The 19,749-nt window shown below is 50.9% G+C and overlaps 1 protein-coding gene across 1 annotated transcript in view; it reads right to left on the minus strand.

Annotated features, from left to right (window-relative positions):
• Positions 1–17,447, minus strand: part of TTLL12 (tubulin tyrosine ligase like 12) — a 36,418-nt gene extending 18,971 nt beyond the window's left edge. The window contains exons 1-5 of the mRNA XM_020982811.2: positions 17,252–17,447; positions 10,057–10,232; positions 5,741–5,939; positions 3,089–3,248; positions 506–639 (exon numbers count right to left, since the gene is read on the minus strand). Coding sequence (XP_020838470.1) covers positions 506–639; positions 3,089–3,248; positions 5,741–5,939; positions 10,057–10,232; positions 17,252–17,368 — 786 coding nt within the window. The 5' untranslated portion in view covers positions 17,369–17,447. The remainder of the gene's footprint in view (positions 1–505; positions 640–3,088; positions 3,249–5,740; positions 5,940–10,056; positions 10,233–17,251) is intronic.
• Positions 17,448–19,749: the final 2,302 nt, after the last annotated feature.

Raw genomic sequence — 19,749 nt, forward strand, 5'->3', positions numbered from 1 at the left:
TGCCTTCCAGCGCAGGCACATGAGTCGTTTATTGAGGCCGCTACTAAATGGTGCCCCCACAACAGGAGCAGACTAACAATAACATTTATAGTGTTTAAGAAATTTGCAAAGCGCCTTATGCGCATTACCTTATGTGAACCGCACAATAATCCCATGAGACAGATAGTGAGCCAACTGACCCAGGATTGAACCAAGGTCTTCCTGACTTCACTTGGGGTGCCTCTTCTGTACATACCGACAAGTCGAAGGCAAGAGGGCTGGCGACGTGAAGGAGGCACCCAGGAGGGGTACCCTCCAAAGAACAGCGCCTCAGGGGGCGCAGGGCACTGGCCCTGAATCGGACCTTGACTCCGAGGGGGCCGGTCTGGCTGTTAGGGCCATGCCCCCTCTTCTGCACAGAGTCCTCACTGTCTGAGAGACCGCCTCCTAACCTTTGTAGAGCAAGGACAACACTCGAGGTGGCCTGCGGTGATGCCCAGCACGGGGGGCCTCACCACCTTCATACCTGGTAGTGCTCTTCCGATGGCTCGGGGGTGGAAGAGCTGACGTCCAACACGTCTGCAGGAACCCAAGGCAACAACACGCACTTCCGGATGAGCTGGTCCATTTCTCCATAGGCAAAGTCCCGGGTCACCTCCTCTGTGTCAAGGTACACAGTTTAGCAGGTAGCAGCGAGGATCTTGGCACCTCTCCTCTACCACGCCAAGGGATGACAGCAGGGAGAGGGGATGGAAGGAGAGCGTGCTCCCTTCGCATCAGTCACCATCAGCCCTACGGCTTCCCCTACCCTCTCCTCAGTCTGTCATCCTCGCCTCCCCCCACACAACGCCGCCCAGATGCCAATCCAACCACACCCATCCCACCCTGTGCCTGCTAGAATTCCTGTTTCACTGTGAACAAAGTGCCGTTCGTTCTGGTCCTCCTCCTCTCACATTAGCTCTCACTGAGACCCGGCTTCTTTCTGACGCCGCTGCTTCCCTGTCTATCCTCTTTGGCATCGGCTGGACCTTCTCTCCACCCACACTCAGGTCCTAGCGGGGAGCCAGAGCACTCCTTGATCCGTCACTTCCAGACTCTCCCTTTACTTGCTTTACTCAGAAACATCTCTTTCTTGAAATCTACCTGTCAGTATTAGGGCAGCTCCTTCTGCCTCATTTCTCAAGACAGCACCTGGCTCACCAAGATCCTCTCCTCCCCACATCCTGCCCTCATTTATACTAGGGGACTAATATTCACATAGGTAAGGGGTTGTTTCTTAAGGCCCAGACCCCAAGGGGTCTCTAGGTAAACTGGAAACTATGAATTTGGATGGGAAAAAAATTAAATCTTTATTTCTATAATTGGTTTCCTTCATAATCCTATGTATTTATTTCATAATCTGATTCTGAGAAGGGGTCCACAGGCTTCACCAGAGCAGATCCAAAGGGGCCAGGAAACAAAAAAGGCTGAGAGAGCTCCTGACGATGCTCCCACAAGCCCCCCCCCACTTCCCATTTTGTCAATCTCTTTAAGTCCTAGAGCCTACTCTTCTACCCCACTGGAGCCAAACACAGGGATGGTCACATGCTACATCTTCCCATCACCCACAAGGGTTCTCTGACCAGAATTTCCCATCATGCCACTCACCCCTAGGCTCTGCACCCTCTACACCTACACCTGTTTTTAACCCTTAGTGAGACCTCTGTTCCTTCCACCCCTCCACATTGTCCCAGGCCATTCCCCCTACATGACTTCTCTTCCTCTCCAAGCTCAATCCAGCAGTCGGCCACTTCACTTCTGCCTTGTCCTTTGCTCTGGGATCCCTGGTCCTCTTCTCATCACTCTTCTCCTGACAAAACTTCAGCCCTGGATCCTTCGCACCATTAACTCTTTCAAAACCTCTTCACACCATCATCCATTCTCTTCTCCTCTGGTCTCTGACAAAGAGGTCGCCCTTCTCCTTGCTGAGGCCGCCATCTTTAAAAAGCCTTCACTGACCCTGTCATCCCCTCAAGCCACCATGCCAATGTCACTCTGCTTTTCTCAGCCAAACTCCTTGAAAGGAAGTGGCCTGTCTCCAACAGCTGCCTGCACTTTCTGTTCTCATTCCCTCCAAAGATCTTCCTAACGTGTCTGCTCTGTTCGGCGCTGCTATGTTCTTCCTTCTCTCCCTCCCTTCTGCCTCTGTCCTTTTGCACTCGGTGACTCCTCAGCAACCAAAGTCTAACTACAAACTCAGTGTAGAGGGACTCTCAGGTCAGGACAGCCAGCTACCACTTCTCACTCAGTCTTACATCCTGTACCGACAGGAGCCTCAGACATGATCTTAAACTCAATCAGACTCATTTCCTTTTCCCACAAACCCAGCAGCCCCCTTTCAAATTTCCCCATTTCTGCTGAAAACACCCAGTCTCCCAGATTCCCCACCTCAGCATCACGTCCACTCGGCCACCAACTCCCGCTCCTTCTACCATCATATCAGACCCCTCTCTTTCCCCTCAGCTCAGGGTCTCATCCCTTCTCACCTAGACTGCCAGGACAGTCACTACCTGGTGTCCCTGCCTCAAGTCTCTCACTGCTCCAGGCCGTCCTTCGCACAGATCTGACCACATCACGTGATTCTCTACTCCCCCTAGGACAAAGCATAAGCTCCTCGGCCTGGCTTTCAAAGCCTTCTACCAGCCGGTCCCCACTCACCTTTCCAGCCTCATCACTCCCCATCTTGTACCTGGTGACACAGCTGCACGAGCCTGCTCTCTGGTCCTCACGTGTGACAACCTCTCTCCTGTCTTTGGGCCCAAGCACTGGCCCTCCCCTGTGCCTGCAATGCTTGCCTGCCTCAGAGGCCGTTTAGATGCCGTCCTCTGTATGAAGTCCTTCCTATCCCCCAAATGCTGGTGCCCTCCTACCCAGAGGACCTTGTATTTGGCTCTTTTACATGTGTGTGCATTTATTAACTGTATTTTTACGCTGTGTGTGTGGGTGCACTTGTGTCTCCTGGCGAAAAGGGACTGTCTCCTTTTTCGTATGTGTATCTACAATGCCTGAAACACAGCAGGTGCTTCACTGATGTTTGTGGAATGACTGAAATAAGGAAAAGCAGACTTACCACCTGTTTCAAGGTCTCTCAGGGGCCAAAGAACTGTGTAGGCGATCTGCTGAGGCATATAAAATAAGGGTGCTGTTGCAAAGCTTGGGTTGTCTGAGTGCTGAATTCTGGATCCAAATTCATCCATGATATACCACACAGGAACCTTTTCCTCTGCAGTCTTTTTGGACAGAGAGAATATAAAGACTCATGCTTCCAAACAGCAATATGTTTTAGCTTACCCTCACAGCTATGGGAACCAATTTTTTTTTTTTGGGGGGGGGGTTAACTTTTGTAACTGTGTGGACATGACATTATTTCAAGGATCTACCATTCCACTGGTGGTATATCTTCCACTGATGTGGGCTTCATCTTTCTTTAACTAGCAGAAAGTCTGGAATTTCAGAGTTACCATGACCAAAAAAGTCAAAGGACTCTTCCAATGTTCTGGCCTAACCCATGGTGCACCCTGAAAACCCAGCCAGGTTGGGTTATTGGTATATCCACGTTTGCACAGCCTTCACAACCTGGGGTCACCTTCCCCAGGTCATGATGAGGCCATCAGGGTGGTAATCTAAAAAAAAAAATCTATGGGGGACTTTTGTAACAGTAACAGCTGATGCAGAGAACATTATTTTATCATTTACAACTTTACAACAGTGAACTGAACGCTAGCCCTGCAGCCTGGTTAATGTTTCACCGCTGACACTTTCCCATACTTGACTCTGTCAGAAATAGAGGCATTCGGGCAGCCAGGCTTTACCGCTCACTGCTCTGGACAACTTCCCGAGGGAAGGGGCTGACTTGCACAGGAAGCTGGAGTTCTCACCCAGGAGTTCCTGCTGCCAAGGAAATCACTGGCACAGTCCCATTCTCCAACTCACTGGATTCTTACAACAACCCTACGATACTCATTTGACTGTATCTGATCTCAGGTTGCCGGCCAGGGAACTGATGCCCAAAGGGGTCAGTGATTTGTCCAGAGTCACAAAGCTGGCAAGCGATGGAGGTGGTATTCAAGCCTTGGTCTGGGCCCCAAGCTTGATGCTGTTTCTACTCCATCACACAAGCTTCCGCTAAACTTTGAGGCTGGGGCGGAGGGACTCAGGAAGCAAGACGGTGTCACTAGGAGTTCATGAAAGTATTCCATCCCCACAAAGTGATTTTCATTATCACAATCAAGTGGAGTATTATTCTCCACACTTCTAAAGCAAAACATGCACTAGCCAGATGGACAATAAGTGATTTCAGGGACCCACGGTAAAGAATGACCTGCAGCTAGAAGGGCCAATCTGGGAAGTCAAGCCCAAAGCCAGTCCCACTTGGGCTATTCTCTTACATTTCAGGCCCCATCCCAGAGATGGAGAATGGAGGTTGCTCATTCCATGCTGTTACCACAGGTCAAATCCAGCCCATGTTAGAAGGGCCTGCAGGGAGGGGCAAGACATAGTTCTGACACCCAAACCTAAGCCCAATTTCTATTCCTTTTTTGACAGGGCCATACTCCAGAGCTGTGCGCCTCCATGTTTGTCATGGACGTGTCATGACAAGAGACATACACCAGAAGCCACGCCAAGAAGGCTGAGAGCAGGGCTGCTATTTCTGCCGACTCTAGGGTAGAGGCCCACTACAGACAGGAGAGAAAGCCGCATCAGGGCAGAGTCTGGGCAATGGTGGCCTTCTTCTGGCTCACTCTCTTGACTAAACTCTTTTGAGTATGCGAGAAGTGTTTCTCCTCATTTCTAGATGCTCTCTACCTAAGGAAAACTACATACTTAACAGTAATCTTTTCTTCCTTCCATGGTGAACTTTGCACTTTTATAGTCCTACAAGGATAAATCAAAGTTGCTCCACAGAACTGCCAACATTCAGATGCATGGGCATTTTGTTGCCTTTCCCCCATTTGGGCAGATGGAAGCAGCCCGCACACTTTCAAAAGCACTACAGGTTCCTACCCCTAGCAAGAGCAGAATTCTGGTGACTGACGGCCAGGACGCCGCCATTTCTGACAGAGTCGAGTACAGGAAAACATCACGCCAGCTGGCTAAAACCTCCTGCCCTGTAAAGCCCAAGGTGTTCTGCAGCTGTTGTCTGCTGATGCTTAGGCACAAAGCCGGGCCACATGCTCCAGCTCCTTCACTTTCTCGTCCTAGGAGGGAAACCCTTCCTCAAAGCCTTCCTCTGCCACCTCACTATGGCCACGGTGGGTCCTGGGTTCTTGAGGGGGAGGTGTTACATCAAACTGGAAAGGCTTTGAGTATGGGCCTGGCAGCTGGACTGTTTGGGGAGGAGACGAGGCTTAGCACCAGAGGGTGGCCAGGGCGAGTGAGGAAAAAGAGCATTGGCTAAAGTGTGGCAGTGTTCTCTCTCAGCTGGGGCAGCAGGCGCGGGCGGAAGCCCAGATTCATGGAGTAGGACACAAGTAGAACAACTCTCCCCTTAAGTTTCCTGCTCTTTTTATATCCTCTCATCATTGTCTGGAGACTAAAGCAACACCTGTGGGAGCTATCAAACAACGGCCTGGCCCAGCTGTTTCAGCGAGTGCGACCACGAGGCCTAGCCCTCGGAGGAGAGGTACTTTACAAACAGGACAAGGGGCCTTCAGCTTTACAGTGAGCCAGTCCTCAGGGTCCACCACACCCAGAACTAAGAATACGTGAACCTCGGTCTTACCCCTTGGGAGAGCTGGTAGGTCTGGTTGTACTTCCACATTTCTTCCAGAACAAGTTCCACGGAGCCCTCATCTGGAACTTCCCCATGAAATCCAATCCCCATCAAGTTGGCCATTCGGTGCAGCAGTCCTGGAACCTGCAGCAGCTGCTGGCGGGCGTGTTCTACGCGATACGTCCAGGCGTGGTCAATGAGAAATATGCTTCAAAACAAACCAAAAACTCATTATCAGGCCACGCGAGACTCATGCGGCTTGGGGCTCCCTGCTGGCTGTCTCTTGGCAACACCAAGGCCGTAAGCCTGACCGTCACTCTGCTCTGACGGACACAAAATATGGAAAACACAGGGCTGTGGGAGAAGAGAAGAGGATGGAATGGGGAGGGGCAAAGGAAAAGGAGGGAAAGGCCAAGCGCCACAGTCGGTACGTGGTGTGGCGAACAGAGAACCACCAGCCATCCCTCCAGGTGTCTCTCATGGCTCAGGGCCACCATCTAGGCCCCTTAATCAGCCCGAGGGGCTGGTGCCTGCCACACCATTCACGGTGATCTGAGGGAGAGCAGAGCCCAATTCTGAGCAGCCGTGAGCCACAGAAGGATGACGCCAAAGCACCAGGAGAGGGGCATGGTGAAGAGATGAGCGTGGAAGCCTGCAGCCTCTCAGGCCCTGGTGGGCAGCTGCTGCTGCATCAGAATGAGAAGGCATCAAGGCCCAGTGTATGGGCAGTGTAGGGACTCATACAGGAAGCACCGGAGGCCCCCTGCAGGGGAAGCTGTCCTGGGGGCAGCGCCATCCTCCATCTGATGGGCACAGCAGGCAGGTGGGTGACAAGGCCAAGTTCCCCACGGTCCTCCAGTCCCAATCCACCCCACTTCTCTGGCCTCCCTTTCCTCTCTTCCTTCAGATTTTCTTCTTCATTCCTCCTCTTCTCTTCTCCTCCCTGTCCCTGCTGCCTTCTGCCTTCAGTGTGTTTCTCTTCAAAGGTATTCATTCATTCTCCCACCTCGCCCAACGGAGGGAAGGGTTACTTTTACACTCCTGATCACCAGGTTCCCATTCTTGACGTCCTTCCTGCACACTGCCCTGTCCCTCCGCCCCACACATCCAACTGGTCACCACCCCCTGCTATTTCTCCCCACTCCCACCACCAACATTCTGGTGCAGTGTGGCCTCCTCGTCTCACACTCCCTGGCCTTCCCAGCCCATCATCTACACAGCTGCCAGAAAGACTTTCCAAAGTACAGAGCTGACCACGTCATCCTTCTCTCGGCAAACTCCAAGATCAAATACAAACTCTTGTCTGCCACCCAAAGTCCGTCCCCACCTTTGTCCCCGTTCCAGCCCATGTTCTAGACTTCTTGTTTTTCTCAGTGTTCTTGTACGGGCTGACCCCAGTCCTGGAACCTTCTCCCCCTCTTAGTAGGTCACGTTTCTTTCAGTGCATGACCCAAGCATCAACTCCACGGTTCCTAATCCTCCTAAGGTGTGAGGACCTCACTCCTCCACCAGTGAACCCGCACTGTATTTATCCTGCACACGTTTCGGCCTACAGAGCACAGAAACATTCCAGCCTTCTTACCTGTGACCTTGAGTACTCTATGACCAACTACACTGGTCGACACGTGACGCTCTATTGCCCACCTCTGCACCTTTGTACTGGCTGTCCTCCCACCCTAGAATGCCCTCTCTTATCTTTCTACTTCTCAGAATCCTTGGGCTCCTTCAAAACTCAGCTCAAACCTCCAGGAGATTTTCCATGGCACCTCCAGCTTACACTATTACTCTCCACCTAATCTCTGTATCTATTACACATTATCATTATCATATCTTTATTACTTAAACTCTCTATGGGTAGAGACTGCCCTGAAGTGCAGTAAAGTCACAATAAAAATACTAGCCTGGAAACTGCTGTATTAACTAGGAAGGGAAGAGAATAGAGCAGGAGTTAAGAAACAGGCTTCTAGTGCCAGCCTGGTACCATGTGGCGGCATGACCTCAGGTGAGTTTCCTCCCCCCTTTCTGGGCCTGTTTTGTCATCTGAAAATTAAAGAGGTGAGTTAGATCATTCCTAAGGTTCCTTCTAGCTCTGAGAATCCATGAGCCCTCCAAACTTCCCCCACGCTCCCAGGCTCCAACCATGGTGTTCTCCTTCGTTCCTCACATCCCAACAGTTATCTATAGGCCTAGGACCACAGAAGTGATCAAGTCCAGCCTTCTCTGACCAAAAATCTTCTCTACAATAAATGGTCCCCCAACCTCTGGTGGTAAAGAGGAGGAAGGAATCCTCGACCTCCCCATACTGCCTGCTGTGCTCTGGAAGGGCGCTCAGTGTGAAAAGAGCTTTCGCGACATCAAGCTGAAATGGGCTTCTTTGCCACCAATTTTGCCCCACGGGGCCGATCCCTCTTGAACACAGCAGGTCTTCAAAGCCTCTGACAATAGCTGCCATCTCCTCCCTCTGAGTCTTCAGCCCTTTTGCCCGCTGGGTCAGTGTTTTCAGAGCCAGAGGACAATGAGGCATCATGGCATGGTGGACAGAGGCCTGCACGGGGGAGCTGGAGGACCTGGGTTCCAATCCCAGCTTTTGCTGTTGTCATTCAGTCATTCTTCAGTGGTGTTCGACTCTTGGCGCTCCTGCTTGGGGTTTTCTTGGCAAAGACACTGGAGTGGTTTGCCATGTCCTTCTTCTCCAGCTCACTTTACAGAGGAGGAAATGGAGGCAAACGGGATTAGGTGACTTGCCCAGGGTCACCCAGCTAGGAAGTATGCAAGGATGGACTTGGGCTCAGGAAGACGAGGCCTCCTGACTCCGGGGCCCGGTGCTCCTGTCCACTGTGCTACCCAGCTGCCCCAATCCCAGTTCTACTGTGCACTAACAAAGTGAACCTGGACAAGTCCCCTAACCTTTCAGATTCCAGATTTCTTCTCTGTGACACGAAGAGGCTGGACTCGAGGGTCCTTGACCCTAAGCTTGCATATCATGTGGCCAGAGCAGTGGCCTCCAGGGATAGGGAAGGTCTGCAGTCCCCACAGGACGCTGCTGCTACAGGGACTTCTCTGTGCTAGGGTGGGTCACAGGTCAGCCCCTTCTCCAGACTGGAGCATTTAGAAGGGTCTTAGAGGGAGGCACAATGACTTGTGTCTGAGGCAGGATTTGAACTCAGGTTTCTTGATTCTGAGTCCAGCTGTCTGTCTACTCTGCCAGAGCAAGGAACAGGAAGGACCTGGTTCATAGAGTAAAGCACGTAGGAAGACTAAAGGGGGGCGGGGGGGGAAGGGGCTGGGCTATGAAGAGCTGCTGCCGTGGTTCAGGAGATGTGGCTCAGGCAGTGGCCGACCGTTGCCAAGAGGGGCTCCTAGACAACTGGTGGGACACGGGGACCGAGAGGAAGGAGTGGAGGGCGACATCAGGGCTGGGAAGCTGGCGCCTGGGCCGGCCAGAGGGAAGCTTGGGGGGCTTAGGGCTTCTCGGAGCCGCTGTAATACTACCTGCCTCAGACTCAAGTCCCAGAAAGCCAGAGGGGGAACAGATCTCCCAGCTGTCAGTTCTAATTCCCTAGGGCAGCAACTTCCACAGAAGCAGTTTTCTTAAGAGACACTGAATACGCTTTGCCTTTCCCAGACTATTTCTATGGAAATATGAGTAGGGGAACTGCTGCGTTTTGTTACTTTGAGGACAGAGGATGCAGAGCACTGTCTATGGGGAGAAACAGAAAAACCTGAGTCTTTGCAAAGAAAGGACAAAGGGAAATTTCACAGAAGTCGCTTCTCAGAGCTTTTCTTCAAACTCTCCAGAAAAAGAAATTCCACATGTTGATATTATATAGCACCTTAAATGATTGTACTATAACTAAGATGACTTGCTTGCTACCACTCAACAGAAATATTCTTTCCCTTAAGTGAAGTCTGTTTTTCAAGCCATCCCATGACCTGCTTTCCCACCTTTTACCAAAAAAGCCTCCCTACCCCTACCCTGAATCCTTACATTACCCACCTACAGAGCTCCTCACCAGCCCATGCCAAGAAACAGATTCTATTTCTTCATGATTCAGGTCAATGTGACCAGTTCTCCACTTCATTCTCAATGCCTGACACCCAACCGAGTCTTTCATCATTACTCCCCTCTTCACAGGCCCACTGTGAGCTGTATGCTGGTAATACCGGACACAGATATCACTAGAAAAGTCAAGTTTAAGGTGAAGCTTACACTAAACAGAATTCCACTTCAATTCCTCCCCCAGCATCAGCAGAAAACACTCCCCAGTGGTGGGCGGCACCAGCTTGGGTACAAGCCTATCTGACGTTCTCCAATGGACACCTACCTGTTGGGATCACTCGCTCGAAGCCCATTTTCATTGGTCACAATCACTTTATAACAGAGCTCGTTTCCCGGATTTGGTTTCTTTTTCAATTCTTCTTGCATTTCTTCATCATCATCTTCATCTTCCTCAACTTCCTCTACTTGCATGATTCCAAACATCTCACCAGCATCGAATATCTGAGATCAGAAGTACTTGGTCAGCCAAGACTGTGATAGTCAAAGACACCAACACGGTGATGCTAGGATGTCCCCAACGCCATTCAACTGGGTTTACACGGGAGAAAGAGGGTCAAGGAACATCAGAAGTCCAAAGCACCACTGAGATCACTTATTGCAGCCTCCTCATTTTACAGAAAACTGAGGTCCCAAGCAGGCTAGTCACGTGGATAACAAGCGGGAGAGCTGGAATGGCAACATGAGTCAGTGCTAACCTAAAATATTTGAAAACAAGTTACCGACAGTTAGAAATACTGACTTGCACGTCCTCTTTCCCTATTATTGTCGAGGGTACCACCAATCAGCTGTCACATGAATCTTCCTCAAACCCAGGGCTGACCACGGCCCCTCCATTCAATAAATACTAGTGGCTCCCTCTCCTACTGGGGTCAAACATAAAATCCTCCATCTGGCTTTTCAAGCCCTCCTGCCTAGCAGCCTCCTCTCCTGGCTGCTCCTCCTACATGAGCCTCCGTCTCCCTGGCTTTCTCCTGCCTGGCATACCCTCCCCCTTCATCTCTGCCTCCTGGCTGCCGCCAAAGACTCTCCTCCTGGAAGAAGCTCTTCCCAGCCCTCCTAAATCTTAGTGGCTGGGACTGAGACCATTCCCATTTCAGCCTGTCTCTCTCCTCACTGTATACAGTTGTTTGTAAGTTGTCTCTCCCATCAGACTGCGAGCTCCACGGGGGCAGAGAGCTTCTGCTCCCTTTTTTTCTATCCCCAGTTCTTAGCAGTGCGCCTAGCAAACAGTAGGCACTTCATAAATGCTGGCTGACCGATTACCATTTTATCAGTGATACAAGCGGACAAAGTGATATCAGTAGATAAAGGATTGGATGGCAAGCTGATCAAATTTACCACACAGATTCAGAAGAGACAGCTAGCACAATGGGGATAAGTCAGAATTCTAAAGATCCTGACAGCCTAGAACCCCAACCCAAATCTACTAATGAAATTTAATAGGAACAAATGCAATGCCTAATGCTTGGATTCAAAAAAATCAACTTCTCCAGTACAAGGTGGGAAGGTGTGCTTAGAGAACAGTTTGGCTGAAAACAATCTCGGGGTTTTAACAAATCTGCAAGTTCGATATGATGTAACAGTGAGATCTAGTTTTTCTCAAAACAGCCAAGGGAGGAAGATGGTGCACTAGCCTCATTTTTACAGACCTGGAAACTGAGGCTGGAAGAGATGAGACGACTAACTCGCTACTGCGAGGAGCCTGGTTCCTGCCTCTAGGGCCAGCGCTCCTTCCATGAGGCTAAACACCCTCTGGGACACTAAGCTAACAGTAAGTTCTTCTGAGATCTCCAACCTTGTAAGAGTTAGAGAGGCCGCCAAATGGGGCAGTAGACTGAGTACTGGGCCTGGAGGCAGGAAGACCCAAGTTCAAATTCTGCTTCAGACACTAGCTGTGTGACCCTGTCCAAGAAACTTCACTGCTGCCTGCCTCAGTTTCCTCAACTGTAAAATGGGGATAATAATAGCACCTACCTTCCAGGGTAGTATCTGTAAAGTGCTTTGCAAACCTTAAAGCATTATAGAAATGCTAACTATGATCATAACAGAGTATAACTCTGACAAATACATCCAAACATTCTTCTCCAAACAGTGGTCCGCCCGAAGTGGACAAAAGGATGTTTCATTTTTTGTTCTCTGGGATCATCAGAGTTCAGTCTCTTTTCAGTGACATTCACACTTACATTGCTGTAGTCCCTGCCTATGTGTTCCACTGCTGCTCACTGGACCTGCCTCTTCTCGTGCTCTCTTGAACGCCTATCTGTCATTTTGCACCACACAAACATGTATCATTACATTTAGAAAGCGGCCCTGCCCCGTCCCAGGGCTTCCTGTGCCTTCGGTGCTTTTCGACCACAAAGGTGCTGTTACATACACTGTGCTGGCCGCCGGGCCTCTGTCTCTCTCCTTGGGGGCACATGTGCCAGGGTGGGTAACTGTACACATCTATACAAGTATATATCAGGTTTTATATGTGAATATATGTGTGTACATATATATGGAGTTTATTATGGTGTACAGAGTAAAAGTTTGGTTTCTAAGCCCAATCTCTGGTTTTCCCAGGAGTTGCTGTCAGAGGCAGGCCTTCCCCAAACATTTTATGTTCTTGAGTCTATCAAACACCAGGCAGCTGTTTATGACTTCCGGTTTTTCTATCTCTGCCCTGTTCCGCTGATTTACCGTTCTCTTTTTAACCATGATCATATCACTCCATTTCAATGATATTGTTCTATAATCCAGCTGAAGGCGTGAAGGTACCAGGCCCACTTTCCCCCTGAGGAAGCACCCTACCTCAGGTCTATAATGAGCCAATAATTATCTCCTTGTAATCTCCACCTGACTCTCCCCCCAAGAGCCCTTTAGATATCTGAAGATCAAGACCATGCCCGCCCACATCTTCTCTCCTCCAGGTGAAATAAATGGGCTTTCCAAATGTCTTAGGCAGAGCAACCTGACCATGGTGAAGTAAAGTTATCCGTGGTCACGGAATTTTTCTATTTAGATGCTACACGTGGGCTTCCTAAACTCTGAATAAAGAATTTCTTTAAAAAACCACTACATGAAACAATGGTTAGTTTTTTATTTTAGGTTGAAAAAGCGGTGCCCCCTCGGTGGGCATTCTCTCCCTGGAGCTCTGGACCTCTCTCATCTCCCCAACCTGACCAAAGAGCTGCCTTCTTTAAAGGATTCACAGCCGTCACACCCTCCTTACAGGAGCCTCTGGTGATCACATGATTCTGCCTGTGGCCAAACAGCCAGTAACACTAGAAATGGGATTTGAATCCACGTTTCTCCTGACTCCAATTCCAACAAACCACGGGGACTCTGAGGATTAACTGCTAGGAGTTGTCAGTACGAGCTTCTCAAGAGTCAGTAACAAGGCCCTATGTGTATCTGCTGATGGAGTGAGTCATCAGTACAATGATTATAATTAATCCGAATAATCACACCCTTCTAGAGAGGGTTCTGGAAAACGACTCTGGCTGGATTCTAGGTCCACTGAACCAGCCATTGGTCTTCATGCTCTGCTGTCTGTGGACCACACAAAACCACCTGCCAGGGCTGAGGAAGTTCAACAGGAAAGGAAAGATGGAGGGCTGAATTCAAAGATGCCTAAGGTTCCTTCCAGTTCTGACATTCTATAATTCTAAGGGCAAGAAAGTGACTGAGAACCAAGTCTTTCAAAAAGGAAACATTTACTCAAGGGCCTTATAAACAAAAATATCGCTGAATCTCAGTATTTTTAATAGCAATGCAAAGCTTCCTTGCCGGTTTAACTTTCTGCAATTCATTTGGCAATTCCATAATTTCATTTTAAGGCTTTTAGCTTGGATACTCGGGGGAAGTGAAATATTATAAGTTAGAGATGAAAAACCAAACTGTGGGGATAACTTAGGTGGACAGCCTCATTTTGGAGATGGGAGCCCTGGGGCTTGAATGGGAAGAGTCTTGCTCAAGTTCCCAGGATCAAAGTGGTGTGAGGGGGAAAGCCCCAGTTCTTGGACTTCCCTGGTCAGATCTCCCTCCCCTACCTCAGGCTACCCCTGGGGAGGGCAGCCAATCTCAGGATAATGGGGGCTGCACAGGGAGCCTTAGACCAAGGGCCCAACATCCTGCCTCCAACACTTCCTGGCAGTACAACCATGAGCAAGGCATAGTACCTTTCTGTACCTCAGTTTTCTCATCTGTTAAAAGAGGAAAAATAATACTTTGCAGCACAAGTGTTGAACATGCCCCATAATACTTCCTAGTGCACCGGAACTTGATTAAAATGTATAATATACATGACAGACAACAAGATATATAACATATATATATATAGAGAGAGAGAGAGCTAAGACTACCTTTTCTGCTAATTGTTCCAATGCATTCACACTTGTTGTGTATAAAGCAAAATAAATAAAATACAATAAAACACAGATAAGCATTACACTGTAAAACCAAGTCAACATGTGGCCTTATGTACTACTCATTAGTGGCTCCCAGCTTCTATTTGAATCTGACACCACTGCTTTTCACAACCTACCCGACACAAGGGAGTTAGCTGTGGGCAAAGCATTCTGGAAAGTCTAGTTCTACTTGAGATTTTTGTCAAATTAAACTTTAAGCAAAGGATTCATTTCTACTGTGCTTTCAACAGGTTTACAAATGACTTTCCTCATAACTTAATGAAGTTGGAAGGGCAAGTGTTAACCCCCAGTTTACAGATGGTTAACACTCTACAAGGAAACAAAGGCAGAACCAGGTCTACGGTCCAGGGTCATGCTGTTATTAAGTTTCTAGAAGCAAAATGATTTAAGAGGTTTCTGAAGTGTGTTGTACATTCCTAGAAGAATCAGCTATTTAAAAGCACACCACAGATCCTTTTGAACAGTAAAGAATCCCTCCGTAAAATTCTAGCTCCCTTATGCCCCTTTGTATTTCTGCACATTAGGTTTTTGTTTAAATGATAGCTAGCATTTCTAGAGCACCTACTATGCGCCAGGCATGTGCTGAGCACTTCACAACAATCTTGCAAGGTAGGTGCTATTATGATCCCCAGCTGAGGAAACTGAGGCAGGCCGAGGAGAAGTGCCTTGCCCCACGTCACCCAGCCAGTAAATGTCTGAGGCAGGATTTGTACACAGGTCTTCCTGAGTCCAGGCATGAGTAATTAAACAACAATTTGGGGAATTTACTAAGGAAATTTTGGTAGTGCAGGTTAAGTGTAGCTGTCACTTCACAGTCTGTGTTTCCCTCAGTGTCCTTTTGGCCAACAAGCCTACAATTCTCCTACCAAAGCTCTCCTTTTTAAGCAGCCCAGTCCTTCCTTCGCTCTGGTGCTCAAACCTTCTTCCTCCCAGCTCCAAAGCCACTGTTTACTCTGCAGGTCTGGGAAGGAGGTGTGGAGCCTGTTTGGAGGAACCCAGAGGGCTGGCAGGGCGGGGATCAGAGACACACCCCAGAGCTCAAAGGGATCACAAGAGATCAACTGGTCCAATTCTTTCATTTTAGATAGAATGAAATGGAGACCAGAGAGGAAACCACTTACACACATTGCTAACGAGAGGCAGAGCAGGAAGATCAGAGAAATCTGTGGAGTCGGACATCCCAGAGGGTCTGAACGGCCCATGCCCTGCAAATCACCCCAGTTCTAGGGATGTCTGAAGGAGGGTGGTCTGTTTCTTTAGTCTTCTTTCACAAAACTTAGCTCCTCCAACCTTCCCAAGCCTGCTGCCTCCTCACCCCAGACTCAGATGAAATGGGGCTGGGGGGAAAAGAAGGGGCCAGCCTAATCCTTTCTTCTTGCTTTTAACCTATTCTGACAAGCTGCCTCCCTAGTCAGTCGCCAGACTTCGTCTCCCAGTGGCCACAAGAGTCCAGGCCCTAGCTAAGACTACCTTTTCTGCTAATTGTTCCAATGCGTTCACACAAAAGCAATCAGGTGAATTATGAGCGGGAAGGTGACAGCACAATCCACATGCAAATTTAAATTTGCTGAAAGCTAAATACATAACCAGTGGTGAGGTGGAGGGAGGATGACTGTAATTTTCCAGTCTTGATGAGTCTATCCCCAGGAACAAAGCAAGATTTTTCATGGGAGGGGTCCTGTCTCCCCTCCCCTCCTCTCACAACTTCAGTTTCTGCCAACAGATCTCCAGGCTCTTTGGTGCAAACTCTAGAAAGTGGCACCCAAAGCTTCCTCTCAAGAACTCATAAGTCTTGCACCTAGAGAAGCCATACCTCAACGCCAGCATTTTAGCCCCAATTCTGTTCAGTGCTGGAGACCTCTATTCCTCAGGCCTCCACACAAGTCTGCAGTCTGGAGGCACAAGGTCAGCCGCCATCTCTGGCCCAGGCTCTTTTCTCCCAGAGACCCTCTCCCACGTGTAGGGCTCCAGCTTGTTTGTGCACCGTGGCCGTGCACCTGGTAGACTGAGCTCACTCACTCCTGGCTCGGGCCAGGGCACTCAGACGCTGGCTGCCCTGACTTCCTCTTGCCCCTCCACCATGTCCCCCACGATGCCAGTGTGCTTTCACAAACCCCAGGAGAATGAGGGGGACCCAGAATGCAGCCTCAGGCCTAAGGGGCCACTTTCTCGACAGGACACTCGCCCGCGGTCTTCTATTTAGCTCTGCTCTTGGGAAGCCAGAGAGGAAGCGAGGTGATCTGCTCTCACCAGCCCTGGCCAGACCAGCCTCAAACTACCCTGGGGTCCCATAGTCCAAAGCCTAGGCCGTCCCACCTCCCGCCACCCAGAGCGCATGGATGACTTCTGCTGTTCAGGGAATTAATTAATGCCTGGCACGCTTCTGTGCGGACAGCTGGGCGGTGCACTGGATAGAGGGTGGGAGTCTGGAAGACTCACGATCCTGGCTCCAAACCCGGCCTCACTGGGGGTCACTTCACCCTGTTTGCCTCAGTTTCCTAGCCTGTACAATGAGCCAGACAGGGCAGACGGCTCCAGGGTCTCTGCCAAGAAAATCCACACGGGGTCAGGGACCAACCCCTCTGTGCCCCCGGGGGGTGGGGGGTCGATCGCAGCCCTCAAAGCCTGCCCGAATGGCTCAGGAGCCCTCAAACCCTCCCCTCCCCTCTCAAGGATGCCGCCCGCAGACAGCCTGTTAACATTTATTGAGCGCTTGCTGTGTGCCAACGCTACGCAGAGGGAAGGGACGCCCCCGTGGGGAGAGGGTCACCCAGGCCGCTGCCCAGTGCCTGCCCGGCATACACTAAGAGCATAATAAGTGCTGGATGACGGGCCTCCTGCCTCTACCTGCACCAACTGGGTGCAAAACAGGGATCCTCAGGCCTTCCTCAGGGGCTCCCAGGGAGGGTCCTCACCCTCAGCCCCCCAAGTGTCCCCATGGCGTCCACGCCCCCAGCCCGCCAGGCGGCCCCCCCTTCCTCTTCCGGGGGGGGTCGGTCCTCACGCTCGCCCCGCCCCCCCTTTCCCCTCCGCCGGCCCCGGCGCCCCCACCTCGCGGTGCAGCTTGTGCAGGAGGCGGTCCCAGTAGCGCTCGGGGATAGCGGAGGCTCGCAACGCCGGCCCGTGCAGCGCCACGAACGCCTTGTAGTCCTCGCCGCCGCCCTCCATCGCTGCCACGGCCGCTGCCGCTGCCGCTGCCGCCGCCGCCTCAGGCGCACCTCCTCCGCGCGAAGCCGCCGCCGCCGCTGCCGCCGCCTCACAGCGAGGCCGCCCCACCCCTTCCGCGGTTCCGCCCCTTCACGCCCGCTCCAGGAGCCTCGCGCTTCCTCCTCGTTACGCCCCGCCCCTTCCGCCCCGGCGCTTCCTCCTGAAGTCCCGCCCCTCAGCCCCCTCCACCCAGGCTCTTCCTCTTGACGCCCCGCCCCCTCCGCCCCCTCCACCTAGGCGCTTCCTCTTGACGCCCCGCCTCCTCCGCGCCCCTCCACCAAGGTGCTTCCTCCTGAAGTCCCGCCCCCTCTGCCTCGTCCGCCCCCAACGCTTCCTCCTGAAGCCCCGCCCCCTCCTCCACCTCCGCTCGGGCGCTTCCTCCTGAAGCCTCGCCCCCGACGCTTCCTTCTGACGCCCCGCCCTCAGCCCGCCCTCTACTCGCTCGGCCCCGCCTCCTTCTGGAAGTCTCCAGCGCTTGCGCGGCCTCTCCGCCTTCCCGCCTCTGCGGTCCTGACGACGCCCAGCTTTCGAGGCCTGGAGTCATGGGAGCCCTGCAGAGGCGGGAGGCGGGGGATCGGCAGGAAACCCCTCCCCTCATTGGGAGAGGACGCTCACCACCTCCCTGTTTCACTCACCCGTTCATTCATTCAACAAGCACTTATTAAGCGCCTACTACATGCCAGGCACCAAGCTAAGTTCAAAGAAAGGACACCCCCCCAAAAAAAATCCATTCAGCTACTCACTCATGCAGCAAATATTTATTAAACACCTGCTGTGTGCCAGGAACTGTGTTCTGATCCATAAGCAATTATTAAGCGCCTATGCTCTAGGGATGCAAAGAAAAGTAAAAACCAAACAGTCCCTGTTCTCAGGTAGCTCACAGTCTAATGAGGGAGACAACGTGCAAACAGCTGGTGCCAACAAGATACGCTTGGGATAAAAGACAGTGGGCAGGGGCACCGAATGTATGTAGTCAAATGCAAATTGTGGTGAGGCCCAGAAGAGGGGCCGCGCTGGAAGGAAGGCTGCGGCCAGGCCTCCTGGATGTCCACGGGGAGACACCAGGAGGCAGGAGCTGGGGGGGCCGGATGCGGGGCACCAGAGATGGGGATGGCGCCTCAGAGCGCGTGGAGACACGGGAAGGTTTGGGACGCACCCTCAGAGGGAGCGAGGAGCACAGTCCGGGAGACGGGAGGGAATGTCCAGATTCCTCCCTTCCTTAGAGGAAGACCGGGGAGGACGTCGTCCATCACCACCTCCAAGGGAAGAGAGCCTCTGCAGGAGGAGGGCGTGGTCCCCCACCCGGGATGCTGCCTGAAGGCTGGAGAAAACCCAGCCAGCCCGGCAAGCGAGAGGCCGTGCCTTCGGGTGGCTCTGCCGGGAGGGAGGATGTTTTTCTGATTCCAAGCCTCAGTTTGCCACTGTGGCTTCTTCCCGCTGTGAGAGATGTCCTCTCAGAAGTGAGGCCTCCTCAGAGGGTCGTTACTTCTTATTAATGGTTCTGGTATTGTTGCTTTTGAGTGGTACATGTGGACCAACACTAAGTGAAGACCCCTCAGAATGCAAGACCCCCTCCCCTACTCTTGGCTAGTGTTAGCAGAAGTTCCTGAGCCATAAGAGCATCCTGTCTATCTCATCCTCTCGCTATTATATGACCTTGGGTAAAAGGCTGCTGAAACTGTGAGGCCCTGAAAAGGGGAACATGCTAACATGATTTCTGTACCTCTTTGTTCTCTCTGTTACTGGGGCAGTTTTTACACAAACAGATTATGCACCTGAGGCTCGGCCAATGAGCCGACCGGAAGGGGGCTAGGGTGGGCTGCTGTGGCAGCACGGGGGTGCCCTTTCTCAAGATAGTCAATAAAGAGATTCCTCCTTTTTGCAAACTTTTGTCAAGACTCTGGTTTTTAATTTGGGTAGGTGGTCTCTGTCCCACACACCATTGTTCCTGTTCTGCCTCGAGGGCCAATCCAGGTTCTTGCACCAGACCACCCTGGCTACTGACAACCTGAAAGTTGGTTAAAGAGGCAACAAGCTAGGTGATGAGTAAATTCATATTGCTTATCCCCTTAAGTTAGCGACAAGTACACGGAGCCAGAGCTTTAACTCTGACTGAATCAAGCAATTTTAGGAGGACATTTAAACCCTGACTCAGGATGTCGGTGTTACTGAAATATATATATATATATATATATATGTATATGTATATGTATATGTATATGTATATGTATATGTATATGTATATGTATATGTATATGTATATGTATATGTATATGTATATGTATATGTATATGTATATGTATATGTATATGTATATGTATATGTATATGTATATGTATATG

This window comes from Phascolarctos cinereus, unplaced genomic scaffold (assembly GCF_003287225.1).
Source record: "Phascolarctos cinereus isolate Bilbo 61053 unplaced genomic scaffold, phaCin_HiC Scaffold_1;HRSCAF=81, whole genome shotgun sequence".
Classification (NCBI taxonomy): Eukaryota; Metazoa; Chordata; class Mammalia; order Diprotodontia; family Phascolarctidae; genus Phascolarctos; species Phascolarctos cinereus.